Below are 17,905 nucleotides of genomic sequence, written 5' to 3' on the forward strand. Positions count from 1 at the left end.
AATGCTAAAGATGCATTCTGTGAACTGTATGGGGCTATTAGCGAGCTGCAGAATTCAAACCCTGACAGAATGTTTATTGTTGCCGGAGATTTCAACCATGCAAATCTCAAGTCAGTGCTCCCTAAATTCCATCAGCATGTGGACTTTACAACAAGAGGGAAGAACGCGCTGGATCTTGTTTACACAAACATTCCCGGCGCGTACCGGGAGGAGCCCCGCCCCCACCTCGGCTACTCAGACCACATCTCTGTTATGCTAATCCCAGCATACAGACCGCTCATCAGACGAACCAAATCGGTTCTGGAGCAGGTGAAAACCTGGCCAGCAGGAGCCATCTCTGGAGGAATATGCGACATCAGTGACCAGCTAACTTGGAGGAATTGGACCAGCTAACTTGGAGTGATCAGCCAACTTGGAGGAATACGCGACATCAGTGACCAGCTATATCAGCAAGTGCATTGATGACGTCACCGTCTCCAAGACCATCACCACACGCTCCAACGAGAAGCCGTGGATGACTGCAGAGGTGCGTGCTTCAAGGCCACCACCATCGTCCCCGTGCCAAAGAAGTCTCCAGTGTCCTGCCTCAACGACTACCGTCCCGTTGCACTTACACCCATCAAGTGCTTCGAGAGGCTCGTCATGAGGCACATTAAGACTCCCTCACTGGACCCCCTGCAATTCGCTTATCGCCCCAACCGCTCAACAGATGACGCCATCACCACCACCCTCCATCTGGCCCTCACCTACCTGGACAATAAAGACACATATGTTTGAATGCTGTTCATAGACTTCATTTCAGCATTGAACACAATCATTCCTCAGCACCTGATTGGAAAGCTGAACCTGCTAGGCCTGAACACCTCCCTCTGCAACTGGATCCTGGACTTCCTGCCTGGGAAACCTCAGGATCTTCATCACCACCACACTGAGCACTGGGGCCCCACAGGGCTGTGTGCTCAGTCCACTGCTGTTCATTCTGCTGACTCATGACTGTGTAGCAATGCACAGCTCGAATCACATCATCAAGTTTGCCGATGACACGGCCGTGGTGGGTCTCATCAGCAAGAACGATGAGTCAGGATACAGAGAGGAGGTGCAGTGGCTAACGGACTGGTGCAGAGCCAACAACCTGTCTCTGAACGTGGACAAAACTAAAGAGATGATTGTTGACTTCAGAAGAGCACAGAATGACCACTCTCTGCTGAACATCGGCGGCTCCTCCGTGGAGATAATCAAGAGCACAAAATTTCTTGGTGGAGAACCTCACCTGGTCGCTCAACACCAGTTCTATAACGAAGAAAGCCCAGCAGTGCCTGTACTTTCTGTGAAGGCTGAGGAAAGCACATCTCCCTCTCCCACCCCCCATCCTCACCATGTTCTACAGAGGAACTATCAAGAGCATCCTGCAGCTGCATCACTGCCTGGTTTGGGAATTGCACCATCTCAGATCGCAAGACCCTGCAGCGGATAGTGAGGACAGCTGAGAAGATCGTCAGGGTCTCTTTTCCCTCCATCATGGACATTTACACCTCACGCTACATCTGCAAAGCCACCAGCATTGTGGACGACCCCACACACCCCTCACACACTCTTTACCCTCCTGCCATCTGGTAAACGGTACCGAAGCATTTAGGCCTCACGAACAGACTGTGTAACAGTTTCTTCCCCCAAGCCTTCAGACTCCTCAACACTCAGAAACTGGACTGAACACACACATACATATATACACACACAACTGAGCATCCTCCATCCTCTCTGCAATTTTTTTTTTTGCAAGTTTTTGCATATGTTTATGCTGCTACAATAATCATTATATTATAATGTATATAGGCTGCTACTCTTATGTTTACACTTGTGTTTACACTATTACAGTCACTGGTATTGTACTCTTGTACTCTTTGCACTATTGTCACTAGGTTCACTTTTAAGCTGCCTTGTGAACTTGTGAGAAAGCATCAAGGGAAGACAGCAGGCATTCAGCATCAGAATCAAAAGAGCAGACGTATACCTTCCCTGCGTAATATCATATATTACAGACTATATTATAGACTACATCAACTTCTGGGTGGAAAACGAGATAAGCCCAAACACTTTGCACTGCTTCCCCAATATTAAAACATGAATCACAAAGAATGATGAGATCAGAGCTTAAAAAACAGCAGAGGGGCTCATGAGTCGCATAACAGAAAAGCATTCACCCTATTGTCTAGAGATTGCGAGTTCAGGTAGGAGGGGTGACATACTCTCCCCGCTCAAGCACAACAACACTAGCCAACCATGGGTGTCTGTGAGCTCATGCATGTGGAAGTGGGCAGATAGCGCTGAGTGAATTCATCAGACCAGGCCACCTTCTTCCATTGCTTCATGGTCCAGTTCTGATGCTCATGTTGTAACGCCTCGTCCGAGGCGGGTTGTGTAGGATCCATCAGCAGAGATCAAAGCAGATAAATCTGAAACGGCAGGCAAAAACACAATCAGGAAACGAGAGCAAAAGTCCGAAAAAACCAGGAAGTCAATCAGCAAGAAAATATAATCCAAAATCGCAAGGCAAAGGCAAAAATAAGAAAAACAAACCAGGGTCATACACATGAAGAAAACCGTAAACAATGCAAAAGAAAACGCTCAGTAATGTCCCAAAAACAATACTTCGCGTCCTCATGTGGTGAACGCGCTGCTTAAATGTCCCTGAAAACCCCGGAAGTGTTTCTCAAGGGTGGAGTCAAAACTCAGGTGAGGGCTCCCTCTGGCGGGCAGGTGCCGGTGGTGACGTTACAAATGTGCCCATTGTAGGAGCTTTTGGTGGTGGACAGGGGTCAGCATGGGCACTCAGACCAGGACTATGCAGCCCCATATGCAATAAGTTGTGATGCACTGTGTATTCTGACACCTTTTTCAGTAATTTGTGCTATAGTAGCTCTTCTGTACAATCTTCTGTGCTATAGTAGCTCTTCTGTATAATCTTCTGTGGGATTCTGGTTGAAAAAGGTCAAAAGAATCTTATTCCAGAACATGGGAGGCTTTTTAGATGCTTTCTGGCAAAGTCTAATCTGGCTTTCCTGTTCTTGAATGTTACCAGTGGGTTGCACCTTGTTGTAAACCCTCTGTATTTATATTCATGAAGGCGTCTCTTGATTGTAGATTTTGACAATGATACGCCTACCTTCTCCAGAGCATTCTGGACTTCTGTTGATGTTGTGAAGGGGTTTTCTTCACCAAGGAAAGGATTCTGCGATCATCCACTTTAGTTGTCTTCCATGGTCTTCCAGGCCATGGTCTTCCAGGTTTTTGCTATCTCTCTTATAGATTTATGTTTTTTCATCCTAATGATGGCTTCCTTCACTTGCATTGAGATCTCCTTGGACTTCATATTGGTAGCTCCAGTCGAACAGCTGCCAAATGCCAACTCAATACCTGATATCAACTTCAGATATTTTATCTGCTTCATTTGTCTTGAAGTAATGAGGGAATGTACCGCACCTGGTCAAGTATCTGCTCCAGGCTTTCGGGCTTCCGGTTCCGGTGTGAGAACGCTAGGCGCGTTTGTGCTGCCACTTCACACTGGTGTTTGTGTTTGTGTTTTCATGTCTTTTTTGTTGTGCATCTTCATTTACTATCTGCTTTCTTTGGATCAAGAACTAACTCACCTGGCATCTCCTCTGAACCCGTCAACTGATCTTCTGCGAGCCCTCTCCACTCATATCCACCATTTCTCCCACATCCGATACAGTGAGTTACCACTCTCTGTATCTCTTGTCTCGGCGTTACTAATATTCCTCGGTATGGTTGGGTAGCCTTCCTGTCTGTGGAATATAGATGTGGATATTACATGGCACTGGCTAAAGTAAATATTAAGTTGTTTGGTTGTTGGGGCTGTTTGGTTCCATCTGGTCATTGGAGATGCTGCTGTGCGACGGCTCTCAAGTTTTGCTATTTTTCCTTCTTGTATTTTTTCTGGGTGGTTCCGGTCAAAAAATTTCTTTTGGCATGACTCTACAGTATTCAACTGCTCAACTGCTCAACTTTAAAACCACTAAAGGCTCTTTGTGCTTGTCTGCAAACACCTATGAATGGTGTAAGCAGCTTGGCATTTTGCAACGCCCGTGTTATATACACCATTTGAGGAAGACACATCTGGCTTTCTACCACTCTTCATCAAATGGCATTCCTGTTATTTTGTCTGATCTCCGTGTTTTTCGAAAATCTCAACGGAGAAACTGTGCAACCTGCTATGGGAATCTGAGATCACTACACTTCGATCCTGAATATGGTAACCTTGGAAACACGTCTGCTGTCCATGGTAGCCTTAAACAAGTGTCTTCAAATATGCGGTGTGCTCTGTTAAACACTTGCTCACTGACTGATAAGGCATCAGTGCTACATGATTTAATCATGGACAAAAACCTGGACATGCTTTTTCTGACTGAAACCTGGCAGGTGCCAAATGACTTTCTTAATCTAAATCTGCTCACACCGCCTGGATATATTTGTTTCTCTAAACCACGTCCATATCGCAGGGGTGGAGGTCTGGCCATGGTCTGTCGTGAGACTATGAAATTTTCTGAATTTCACATTCATGATGTTTCTTCGTTTGAATACTTTGCCCTGAAAATGACTGGTCAGTCACCATGTGGTTTTAATCTATAGACCTCTTCCTGACTTTTTTCTGAAATAAGTGAGCTATTAACTCTTGTCTGTGCTGGATTTACAATAATTATTAATATCCATATTACATCACCAAACAAGTTTACAAGTCCACCACAACTTTACTGACACAAGGTGTTCCGCAGGGTTCAGTTCTTGGTCCGTTACTCTTTATCATCTATATTCAGCCACTTGGTGATATAATACGTAAATATGGACTCCGTTTTCACTGTTATGCTGATGACGTCCAAATCTATTTTACCACCTCAGTCACTGCATGTATCAGGGAAATCAAACATTGGATGTTCCTGAACTGTCTTAAATTAAATGAAAGCAAAACTGAAATAATATTGACTGGCCCCACTACATTTGTCAGCAGAATGGACCTGTCCTATGATATGGATGGGGTCCTTGTTAAACCTTCCTCCCAGGTACGCAATCTTGGTGTTTTGTTAGACTCATCTCTGTTGTTTGTCTTTTATATTGCTTTTGTTGTTAAGAATTCCTTTTATCACTTGCCTAATATTGCACGTCTCCGTTCCTCCCTCAGTCTGGCTGATGCAGAAACCTTGGTCCATGCACTTATAACATCAGGTTTGGACTACTGCAATGCCTTGTTAATTGGCTTACTGAAGAAATATTTCAAAAGATTACAGTATGTACAAAATGCAGCTGCCAGGGCGCTAACCTCGACCAGACGTAATGCTCACATAACCCCCATTCTGCACAATCTTCACTGGTTACCTGTTTAGATTAGATTAGATTCAACTTTATTGTCATTACACATGTATAAATACAGAGTAACGAAATGCAGTTGAATCAAGCATTCAGTTTAAGGTTCTTTTACTAATATTTAAGGCTCTAAATGGTCTTGCACCACTGTATCTATCAGACCTACTTCACCCATACTTGCCCACTCGGTCTCTTAGATCATCTGAACTTGGCTTATTGTCAGTTCCTAGATTCCGAATGTCTACTATTGGTGGCCGATCCTTTTGTGTTGTCGCTCCCAAGCTCTGGAATTCACTACCCCTCTCACTTCATAATATTTCCTCTCTACCTGCTTTCAAATCTCAACTTAAAACATATTATTTGAAATGTATTTTCAGTGAATCGTATGTTTTATTGTATAAATCTGCTTTAAATACTGCATGCTCCAGTTACTATTCTGCCCTCAATTCTGCCCTCTACCAATGCATTCTCCTGTCCTAAAACACTGTTTTCTATAGTCAATAAACTCACCAACCCTCCTGCACCTGTCATGAATAACTCAGTAGACCTTTGTGAGTCATTCTTGCACTTCTTCCAAAATAAAATCAATAGCATCTATAATCTCTTTCCAACAATGAACTCCCCTATCCACTCACATGACTTCCCCTTTGATTTTGTACCTGGTACTTTTACTGATTTTGACCTTCCAACCCCTGCTTATATCTCTGAGTTACTCAAAAAATCTAATCCATCTTTCTGTCATCTTGATCCTGCTCCTACTGCTCTACTCAAAAACTCTGCACCTGTTATTTCACAGCCTATTTCACTTCTCATTTCTCACCTTCTCAGCACTGGTGTTGTTCCTCTTGAATTAAAAACTGCAGCTGTCACACCAGTGTTGAAGAAACCCGGCCTTGACCCCTCTGATATGGCCAATTACAGACCAATTCTCTTAGATCTTTCCTCTGCTTTTGACACTATCTCTCACAGTATTCTAATTTCACGACTCTCTGCTCTTGGTATTTCTGGAACTGCCCTATCTTGGTTCACTTCTTTCCTGTCAGACTGCCAGCATTACATCTCTGTCCACCAGGCTAAGTCCTCTACTTCTCCTGTCCCTCATGGTGTTCCTCAGGGTTCTGTTCTTGGGCCTTTACTCTTCATCATCTATATGCTCCCTTTAGGTAACATTATTCGTCATCACGGCTTTAACTTCCATTGCTATGCAGACGACACCCAGCTCTATATCAGTTCTCAACACAACTCTCCTTTTCCCACCAACTCCATAACAGCGTGTATTAATGATATAAATGCTTGGATGACCAGTAACTTTCTCAAACTCAACACTGATAAAACAGATCTACTACTTGTCGGTTCACCAAAAAATGTTGCTCCTTTCTGTGCTGATAATGTCAACATTGCTGGGATTTTGGTTCGACCTTCCACCACCGTTAAACCTGGGTATAATCTTTGACTCCTCTCTCTCATTCCTGCCTCACATTTCTTCACTCACCAAATCTGCCTTCTTTCACCTCCGTAATATTGCTCGTTTACGTCCCTTCTTAAATATCAATGATGCTGAGACACTGGTTCATGCCTTCATCACTTCTCGACTAGACTACTGTAATTCTCTTTTCTATGGTCTACCAAACACAACATTAAATAAGCTCCAATATATCCAGAACTCTGCAGCTAGGGTTCTCACTTTTTCTAAGAAATTCTCTCATATTACTCCCATCCTACACACACTTCATTGGCTACCTGTTCATTTCCGCATTCAATACAAGATTCTCCTTATCACCTTCAAAGCACTTCATGGTCTCGCCCCCCCATACATTTCTGATCTCATTCATACTTACTCCCCAGTTTGCACATTACGCTCTTCAGACACTGGTCTACTGTTAATTCCACGCCACAGGTTAGCATTGTTTGGTGGACGAGCGTTTTGTATCTCTGCCCCCACACTCTGGAATTCTCTTCCCAAAAACATACGTGATCTTTCTTCATTACAGGATTTCAAAACCCACCTTAAAACACATCTTTTTCTTTCTTGTTTTTCTGATCTTTGACTGTATGATCTGACTCATGCCGTGGATTTCTTGATTATTTACTTCATTCTTTGTCTGCTGTCATGTTTATCTATTTTCATATTGTAAAGTGACCTTGAGTTTGCAGAAAGGCGCTATATAAAATAAACTTATTATTATTATTATTATTATTATTATTACTGTATTGATGTATTGTATTGTATTTGCTTAAAATGACTGTAATTCCTAAATGGTAAATGCCATATTTTTGTGGAACCTCTTAAAATAAAGCTGAAAGTCTGCACTTCGATCTTGATTATTTTATTTCAAATCCATTGTAATAATAATAATAACCTTTATTTAACCAGGTAAGTCAATTGAGAACCAGTTCTCATTTACAATGACGACATGGCCAAGAGGCAACATAAAAAGCAGGTACAACAATAAAGACATTATACAATTACAAATAACACAATTATAAACAGTGACATAAAAACGAACAAATAACTAAAAACAAGTACAATGATCCTGTACTATTGACTGAATAAAATTTTTAAAGGAAGTAAGCGAAATGAATGAACTAAGCTTTAAGGTCTGCTGCAGATGATTCCAGTCATCGGCAGCAGAAAACTGAAAAGAGTAACGACCAAAGGAGGTACGGGCTTTCGGTATGCAAAAATTAATAAAACTACTAGAGCGCAAATTATGACTTGTATTATGAATATTAAGAAGTGACTGCAAATATAGCGGCGTTTTCCCAATAAGAGTTTTGTAAATAAACTAAAACCAGTGAATTTGTCTACGGGAATGAAGAGAAGGCCAGTTCAATAAAGAATACAAGTGACAATGGTGAGTGTTAAATGAAGCTCCAGTCACAAAGCGGATTAAAGCGTGGTAAATAACATCCAGTTTATGAAGGAGAGTTTTGAAGCAAACCTATAAACTACATCACCATAATCCAGAATTGGGAGCACTGTCATTTTAACCAGAAGCTGTTTTGAAGAATGCGTAAAAGAAGATTTGTTACGATAAAGAAAACCAATACGAGTTTTAACCTTTGTGAGCAGTACATTTATGTGAGTTTCAGATACCAAGATATTTATAGCATTCAACATAATCGATCTCAGATACCAAGATATTTATAGCATTCAGCATAATCGATCTCAGAGCCATCCAATGTAAAAATTTTAGGCGGATACTCAACATGTGGAAGATTTCTGTTAAAGACCATACATTTTGTTTTATTTGTATTTAAAACTAAATGAAGACTAGAGAAAGCATGTTGGATGCGAGTAAAACTGACCTGCAATAAAAATAATGTAGTAGTCAGGGAAGAATTAAATGTATAAATGATAGTGTCATCAGCGTATAAATGTACATGAGAATCACCTGCATCAAGAATAATGTCATTAACATAAATATTAAAAAGTATAGGCCCCAATATGCTTCCTTGTGGGACCCCTTTAAATAGGGGCAAGGGATCTGACAGAAGCCCCTCCACCCTCACTGATTGTAAACGACCAGAACAATAACTCTTGAACCAGGCCAGACAGCTCTCAGAGAGTCCTATTCCTCTTAGCCTATCCAGCAATATTTCATGGTCCACAGAGTCGAAAGCCTTTGCCAGATCAACGAATGCAGCTACACAGTACTCCTTCTTGTCAATGGCACATATAATGTCATTGAGAACCTTAAGTGTAGCAGTAATACAGCTATGCCCGGATCTGAAGCCAGACTGAACCTGATTAAGGACATTATAAGTCTCCAAATTGTGCATAAGCTGCTTGTTGACCAATTTCTCTAATATTTTAGAGAGACAGGGCAAAATGGAAATGGGTCTATAACAATTTAAATCTGAGTTATCACCCCCTTTAAAAAGTGGGGTTACAGCAGCAGATTTCCAGTCCCTCGGGAAGACACCAGTTTGGAGAGAAAGATTAAAAATGCAAGCGGTGGGCGCTGCGATAATATAAGCTGCTTTCTTTAAAAATAATGGATCTAATTCATCGAATCCAGCAGATTTACAAGTATCCAGGTTGAGCAATTCCTCGAGTACTTCGGTCTCCTGTATTGACTGAAAAGAGAAGGAGGGGGACCTAAGGCAGGTGAATGAATAACAGATGCCAAGTTGACAGGAGAACAACTAGATGTACCAGAACTATTCTCGTAGGCACAACCAGCTTTGACAAAATGTCTATTGAATTGATCCACCATTTTGGATTTATCTGTGATAACAACACCATCATATTTAATTACAGTAGGCAAACTGGAAGAAATGTTTTGATTTTCCATTTTTTTGATGGTATTCCAAAATTTTCGGGGATCGGGACCATTAACAGTCAAATGATGTTTAAAATAACTCAATTTTGCCTGTCTAATAGACTGAGTACATTTATTTCTTATAGCCCTATATGATTGCCAGTCAGATATATTATTAGATGTCTTTGCTCTACGCCATAAAGTATGTTTTTGGCGAATAAGCTCAGACAAAGTTGGACTGAACCAAGGGCTAAGACGGTTTTTTACTCTAATCTTTTTAAGAGAGGCATGTTTGTTCAAAACTGTTCTGAACAAGAATTTAAAATATGCCCAAGCCTCTTCGACTTCAGGAATAAGCCCAATTCTGTACCAGTCCATATCAGCCAGGTCATACAAGAAAGCCTGTTCATTGAAATTTAAAAAAAAAACATTTGAAAACAAGCACAGGAGGGTTTCTTAAGGTGGTGCCCTTGCGAACACAGACTATATTACAGTGATCACTAAAGCTTTGACAGAACACTCCAGATGTATACCTCTCTGGCCTATTAGTGAGGATAATATCAATTAATGTACCAGATTCCATAGCCTTGGTGTTATATCTTGTAGGAGCCTGCACAATCTGGGACAAGTTTAAAGCATCCAGTTGTAATTGTAAGGATGATGGAGGCTCAAACAAATCCCCTAACAAAATAAACTCAGAGGAGATGTAAGGAGCAATTGTGGTGGTGTATAAAGGCAATCACAAAAACTCTGTCATTGTCCAAATACTTCCGGACCTGACTATATATGTATATACACACATATACATACATACACACACACACACATATATATATATATATATATATATATATATATAATTCTTACATTTTTAATTTTATGTGAATTTTGAATTTCCAGAACATACTTAAGTGTTATTGAAATTATTGTTCTTGTAAGTATTCTAAAATCTGTCACATGCTCAGTAATATGTGCACATACACTATATTACCAAAAGTATTCGGTCACCTGCCTTGACTCACATATGAACTTAAGTGCCATCCCATTCCTAACCCATAGGGTTCAATATGATGTCGGTCCACCTTTTGCAGCTATTACAGCTTCAACTCTTCTGGGAAGGCTGTCCACAAGGTTGAGGAGTGTATTTATAGGAATTTTTGACCATTCTTCCAAAAGCGCATTGGTGAGGTCACACACTGATGTTGGTCGAGAAGGCCTGGCTCTCAGTCTTCGCTCTAATTCATCCCAAAGGTGTTCTATCGGGTTCAGGTCAGGACTCTGTGCAGGCCAGTCAAGTTCATCCACACCAGACATGTCTTTATGGTCCTTGCAGTCATGTTGGAAGAGGAAGGGGCCCGCTCCAAACTGTTCCCACAAGGTTGGGAGCATGGAATTGTCCAAAATGTTTTGGTATCCTGAAGCATTCAAAGTTCCTTTCACTGGAACTAAGGGGCCAAGCCCAACTCCTGAAAAACAACCCCACACCATAATTCCTCCTCCACCAAATTTCACACTCGGCACAATGCAGTCCGAAATGTACCGTTCTCCTGGCAACCTCCAAACCCAGACTCGTCCATCAGATTGCCAGATGGAAAAGCGTGATTCATCACTCCAGAGAACGCGTCTCCACTGCTCTAGAGTCCAGTGGCGGCGTGCTTTACACCACTGCATCCGACGCTTTGCATTGCACTTGGTGATGTGTGGCTTGGATGCAGCTGCTCGGCCATGGAAACCCATTCCATGAAGCTCTCTGTGTACTGTACTTGGGCTAATCTGAAGGTCACATGAAGTTTGGAGCTCTGTAGCAATTGACTGTGAAGAAAGTCGACGACCTCTTTGCACTATGCGCTTCAGCATCCGCTGACCCCTCTCCGTCAGTTTACGTGGCCTACCACTTCGTGGCTGAGTTGCTGTTGTTCCCAAACTCTTCCATTTTGTTATGATAAAGCTGACAGTTGACTGTGGAATATTTAGGAGCGAGGAAATTTCACGACTGGATTTGTTGCACAGGTGGCATCCTATGACAGTTCCACGCTGGAATTCACTGAGCTCCTGAGAGCGGCCCATTCTTTCACAAATGTTTGTAAAAACAGTCTGCATGCCTAAGTGCTTGATTTTATACACCTGTGGCCAGGCCAAGTGATTAGGACACCTGATTCTGATCATTTGGATGGGTGACCGAATACTTTTGGTAATATAGTGTATAAATATCTAAAAATAACACTGAGTGTGTTTAGGCTTTAAATGTGGTGGGTCCAGAAAAAAACTTCTGTGCTGCAAATAGCCAGCTAGGCTAGTTATTTAATACTAGCTAGGAATGGCAAGTGTGGTTACAGGTACAGTGTGTGACAGTCACTTTTTTAAAATAACAATGCTGATGATGCTAAATGGTCTAACTGATGATCTAAAAATCTCCCTTTTTTGAAATGCCAGGCTTTTAAACTAGACTTTTTTTTTTTTTTTTTTTTATCATCGATAGGTTCTGCGCTATCATTATCAGTTGCTGTATTTTTTTCTCAGTTTTTGCTGTTGCTTCATTTTTCAAAGAATGTTTCATGAAGAAGATTTTTTTAAAGATTTTTTTTCTTTAAAGACAGCAAACAGAGGCCTTCCACAGTGGATCTGCTTGAAATTGTCACCACTAAGCAACAAAAAAGGGTTCATGTAATACATTAAACATGGTTTTCCATTGTTAACAATAGGTTTATTTGTGATAAGTGTATATTAGTTAGCAGTCTGATGAAGAAGATTGCAGCATTAGAGATGTGCATCCAGACGCTAGAGAGAATTAACGAGAACACCATAGTTGTCACTTTATAGGATTAAGAATGTATGTAATTTAGCTAACTTATCTGGAGGAGGTCTGGTATGTAGTTGTTGTTTGTAGAAGGAACAGGTCCCACATATATATATATATATATATATATATATATATATATATATATATATATATATATATATATATATATACACACACACACACACACCCACACACACACACACACACACACTGCCACCTTTTATAAAATAACAAGAGTGCAAGAAAAGAAACCTGTGGACACACCACTGTATCCTTACTGTGACTGCAATATTAGTATTTACAGTATTTATTTACTCAGTCATTTAACATCTTGCTAAAATGCTAGTATTATTTAATATTCCTTACAATAGTCTGAAACAGGCTACTCCAATATGACACACTAACAAACTGTTATAAAACTGTTAACACAGACCCTACTGTACACACATTAACACAGTCTACACTGCTGTTCACACTGGACAGGAATAATGCATTTCAGAAAAACACCAGGTCCACAAACACGCTATAACATTCATATCATTTCATTTTAAATGGTTGTGTATTTGACAAGTTCTACTGTAGTGTGTGATATTTATAGCAGGTGATATCACTACCACATCTGCTAACTCAAGCTGCCTCTCTTGGGTCAATACCACCTGCAAGACTTTGCTGCCTCACAGTTCCAGGGTCCCCCTGATCCCACCCTGAATTCAGGTTTCACATGTTCTCTCTATATCCATGTGGGTTTCCTCTGGGTTCTCTGGTTTTGTTCCAACTTTCCAAAAACATGCCAGGATATAGATTACTTACAAAAAAATACTTCTAGATACAAGTGAATGCACGAAAGTGTGTGTGAATGATGTCCTCAGAAGTACTGGTATAGTATGCAGTATCCAGTATGTATTCCCACCTAATGGCCAGTGTTCCTGGTGTAGACTCTGGGTGTTAGAAATTTGTCAAAAATGAGTCAGGATCCAAATTCAAATTTTATTTGTCACATGTACACACACACACACACATATATATATATATATATATATATATATATATATATATATATATATATATATATATATATATAAAAAAGAAAATATATATATATACATAAAAAAAGTGAATAAGAATAAGAATATATATGTGGATATATGGATGGTGGCAGCAGCAGTCCGACAGTACCAATGTAAAGTGCAGATATGTGCAGTTTTGTGCAATATGTGCCAGGAGACTGGTGTTCATCTTCAGACTCTGATGTTTATTGCATGTTTGAATTTTAGATCATCCATTTAAATGCTTTTTATTCCCCTTGTTGCTCTCAGTTCAAAATGACATAAACCTCATCTTTGTAATGTAAATATGATTTTTAAAAATTATGGATGTCATGTTGCAAAATTAATTCTTTTTTGTGGTGATTTTGTCCAAACAGAATTCAGTCTCATCCTTTTTAAAATTTCCTTTACTTACAGAAGATACAACAACCAGAGACTACTATAGGAGTTTCCCATTGATGGACCAGACATATCGCCAGTCATCACCTACGACTTTCCAACCCATTGCTTTCCACTCCAAAGAAAAGCCATTCCTCCTTCCATCAGAAATCCATGTTCCTGTTGTTAACACCATAACACCCTCCCTGATCCCCAAGTCCAAGAACTCCAGAACCAACAACCATCCACTCACCGCCATCTCGGCCTTCCAAGCCTGGGAACCCAGTAAGAATCCTGCTCAGCATCATGTCTCTCTCACAGGACAACCACAGCCATCAATGTCCCAGCCCAACAGTCGAGATCACCCCTACTTAAACAAACTCCAGTTTAGAACAGAGACCCTGCCAGAGCTGTTCTATCAGCCACTGGGGTACGGACGTTCCCCTCAGATTCTTCCCAAACACAAGGGGCTTCACACAAACAGCAAGACAGAAGTGACTGTGTGAACAAGAGAAAGCAAGGGACAGAGCGAGAGGAGGAAAAAATGTGGAGCAGGAGGAAAAATGAGACATTGGCATTAGGAGCATCATAGCTTGGAATAGGAGTTTAACAAGATGCAATACAATAACCATTTTTACTCACTGCCAAATGAGTACAAAATATTAAAGTATTTCGGTAAACATTTTTTGGCATTTCCTGTTTGTTATGAAGAGCATTACATAACAAAGAGAATGGATCTTGCTCAGTCAGTGGTGATTCTTGATCAAATCTGGGCCTTCTTCTTTACTCAGATTTCCACTCTGTCACTCAGCTGTCTTATCCAGTAAATGAAATGTGGTGAGAATTATGATCACAGTGGCAAAGCTTCACAGTGTCCCACAATTCCTGACACATGCCTGGAACTTTGCTGTCAACTCTCATTAACCTCCAACTAACACTCTGAGAGGAATCATACAAGCAGATCAAAAAGCTAACACCAGACCAATGCCAGAAAGTGTTATTTTATCACAGAGATGTAAAGCACTTTCAGAGACGGAGTTCACACCACTAACAAAATCTTTACTCATCATTCAGGCAGTTGTGCTTTTACGTTTGATTTGTTTGTCATCTTTATTTTAACGTCAGGGTTGATGTTGTTTGGATTATTTGTGTGAGTTTCCTAGAAATTTGACAGAATTGGATTAGGAGTGTGAAAAGTAACTAAGAGCAAATTAGAAGAGAGTCTTCTTCTTCTAACATTGATTGGGTAATATTTGTCCATGGAAAGCATTCAAATGCAGACTGCTGCAGTTAACAAAAAGAATCAAACATTCTCAAACATGCTGAAAAAAAAAACCCAGACCATTTAACACACTAAAACCTAACAAAGGAAAAGCATCTAGCATCTAACAAGTTCTAGTTCCACTACATATAGTTTTAGCAAATTTAGTTTCAGAATTCGCTCTAAAAACATCTCACTCTAAAGTATTTTTCAAGTGTGAAATGGTGTGAACCTTGTTCAAGCTGTTATCAGCACATGATAACCCGATCACCTGTAAAGGTCACAGGTAGAAAGTTCATTAGATCATTAGCATCATTAGGGACAGTAGACACCCGAGAGCAGCAATAATCTCTAAGGCATCAGGAGAGGCCGCTTTTCTGTTTGAGATGGAGACAGCTAGCGCTGTCAAAAGTTTTTTGGTATTGATAGAGATTCAATGCAGGTGGATGTTATTCTCCACTAGCAAAAATGAGGGATAGACTCTGAATCCACTGCCACCCTGACCAGGATAAAGTGCTTGCTGAAGATGAATGAATAATGTGTATTGTGTTTGACTTCAGCAGGAAGAAATTTTAATGCCCAGCAGATGTCTGAGATAAAATAATTTTAAAGATTGAGCCTCAGGATCAGGAAATGAGGGGAAAAAAAACCTTTCTAAGGGATTTTCTGTTCCTAATGTAAGTGCCACATCAGAAAAGGAGGCAGAATGAGACAGAAATTGGAGAAAATATGGAAAAATGCAGCAGTGAAAGAACACACTCCAGATATTTTCCTGTGATAATGTATAATAAAACTCGCTCTCACTCTGCCTCTTGCTCTGCCTCTTACTCTCCAGTTCTATTTTAAGAAACCGTTCATTTCCACTGCGGAATCAGCTGCCAGGACAGATTTGCTGAAATGCCATCATGAGTTTTCCCTCGGCGAGAAGCCGATTGTTCAGCTCTCTGATTGACGTGAGATTGCAATAACGCAGTCTTGTGGGTCTGTTCCAGGTTTGGCCATGTGACTTAATTACCTCTGCCCAGTGTGATCTGTTGTCTCCATGGAGACACACCCCTGTGGATGTTCTTGCCCCGGATGAGCCTGTAGGACTCAGCAAGGACAAACATGGAGCCATTTTATCTACTAGAGCGGCCAATCACTCCACTATTTTCTCACACAGCCATATTTGGGAAGTTAAGCAGTAAGGTCATGTTTTGAAGATTACAGACTTTTGATGAAAATTTGCATTCTTAGTAGGATTTTCTACACAGCATTGACTAGATTCAACTTGAAACCTTGGTATGATAACATGAAGCTTTCAGGCATGACATCTGCCTAAAATAATGTCAACTAAGCATGCAAGCTATTTGATTCTGATGTCTCCTGACCACAATATGTAAATACTGACTTTGTTGGCTCAAACTTAATGACTGATGGTTTTAAATCTTCCTGAAAATGTCTTTAGCAATACAGATCCTGAAAGAAAAGTGCTTCCAGAATTTGAAATTTATTTTTGACCTGATGTCTCTTTCAGATTTTGAAGATGTCTTGCCACATATGAAGCTTGTGCTGCATGTAGCAAATTATATTATACATTTAATCATTTTTAATAATTCCCTAGTAAGAGTTCTTGTGTAGTGTACTTTTGATTGCTACTGTAATATGTTGAACACTTTACCCTTTACCTGTAGATAATTCTATAGTTGTTTATATAATAAGGGCTTATTAATGTGGAATAATCTGATTTCATATCAACTGTAACCAGCATGGGGAAAAAATGGCAGAAAGCCATATTAATATGTACAGGACAGATAGCATGCTGAAGCACTGACATTAAATTTTTATTATTTTTTATCTAAATTGATTAACATAAAATCCAATAAATAATGAATAATATAATGCATAATGTATAAACACTGTTTTACAGAAACACAGCAAAAAATAAATATGTAAATAATTATGTATGCAAATTTCTGTATGAATATTTATGAGCATGTGCAATTATTTAGCCCAATTTTGTGTATGTGTGTGTGTGTGTGTGTGTGTGTGTGTGGGGGGGGGGGGGGGGGGGGGGGGGGGTGTATAAATAGACTAGTGGTTTATTCTTATATTGTTGGAGCTTTAATAATAATTTAAAATAAATTAATAATAATAATAATAATAATAAATGCAAAGGATCAAACATAATCTCCATGTTGGAATCCTGAGCTGCAGACCAACGTATCTCTGTTGCTCTCTCTTTGTCTCTCTATATGTCAATATAACAAACAATATAAGTTTATTCTGAGCGAGGTGTCTGTGTACACATTTCTATAATATCATAAAATCAAATTCAAGCAAAGAAAAACAAAATGTCTGTTCTGTCACTTGTGTGTGTGTTTGAACAGTTACACTGCAGTGCAGAGAGACAATCTGTTTTTTAAAGCTCATTTGTAGCAAATGTGATTACCAGGTTTTCTGATGAATTCTTTAAAAAGAATAAACTCACAGTGATGTCATCCGGATTAGGCATGCGTCGATGAATCAGTTCTATAATATTCCGTGATATTTTTCCTCCCTGCCCCAGTACAGTCAGCCTGTTTGGGCAGTATTTAGGGTCTGAATATCAACTCTGTCCCTTTCATATCGCAGTGTAAGAAGCTCCAAACATGTCTCAGTAAAAGTTCATCCACACATGTTTAATCCTGAAGAGGTCATGCAATGTCCTGAACAGGTCATGTGATATCCTGAACAGGTCATGTGATGTTATGAAGCTCCTCCCATTAGAAGTGATGTACTCATAAATTGAAAAAATCCT

At 40.1% G+C, this 17,905-nt stretch overlaps 1 protein-coding gene across 3 annotated transcripts in view; it reads left to right on the plus strand.

Moving 5' to 3' along the window:
- The window catches only part of LOC113524892 (protein shisa-8), a 43,482-nt gene extending 28,225 nt beyond the window's left edge, over positions 1 to 15,257 (plus strand). For all 3 annotated transcript variants that reach the window (XM_026911268.3, XM_053231561.1, XM_053231562.1), the window contains exon 5: positions 13,905 to 15,257. In XM_026911268.3, the coding sequence (XP_026767069.1) occupies positions 13,905 to 14,371 (467 nt within the window). In that variant the 3' untranslated portion in view covers positions 14,372 to 15,257. The remainder of the gene's footprint in view (positions 1 to 13,904) is intronic.
- The last annotated feature ends 2,648 nt before the right edge of the window (positions 15,258 to 17,905 follow it).

This window comes from Pangasianodon hypophthalmus, chromosome 29, assembly GCF_027358585.1.
Source record: "Pangasianodon hypophthalmus isolate fPanHyp1 chromosome 29, fPanHyp1.pri, whole genome shotgun sequence".
Classification (NCBI taxonomy): domain Eukaryota; kingdom Metazoa; phylum Chordata; class Actinopteri; order Siluriformes; family Pangasiidae; genus Pangasianodon; species Pangasianodon hypophthalmus.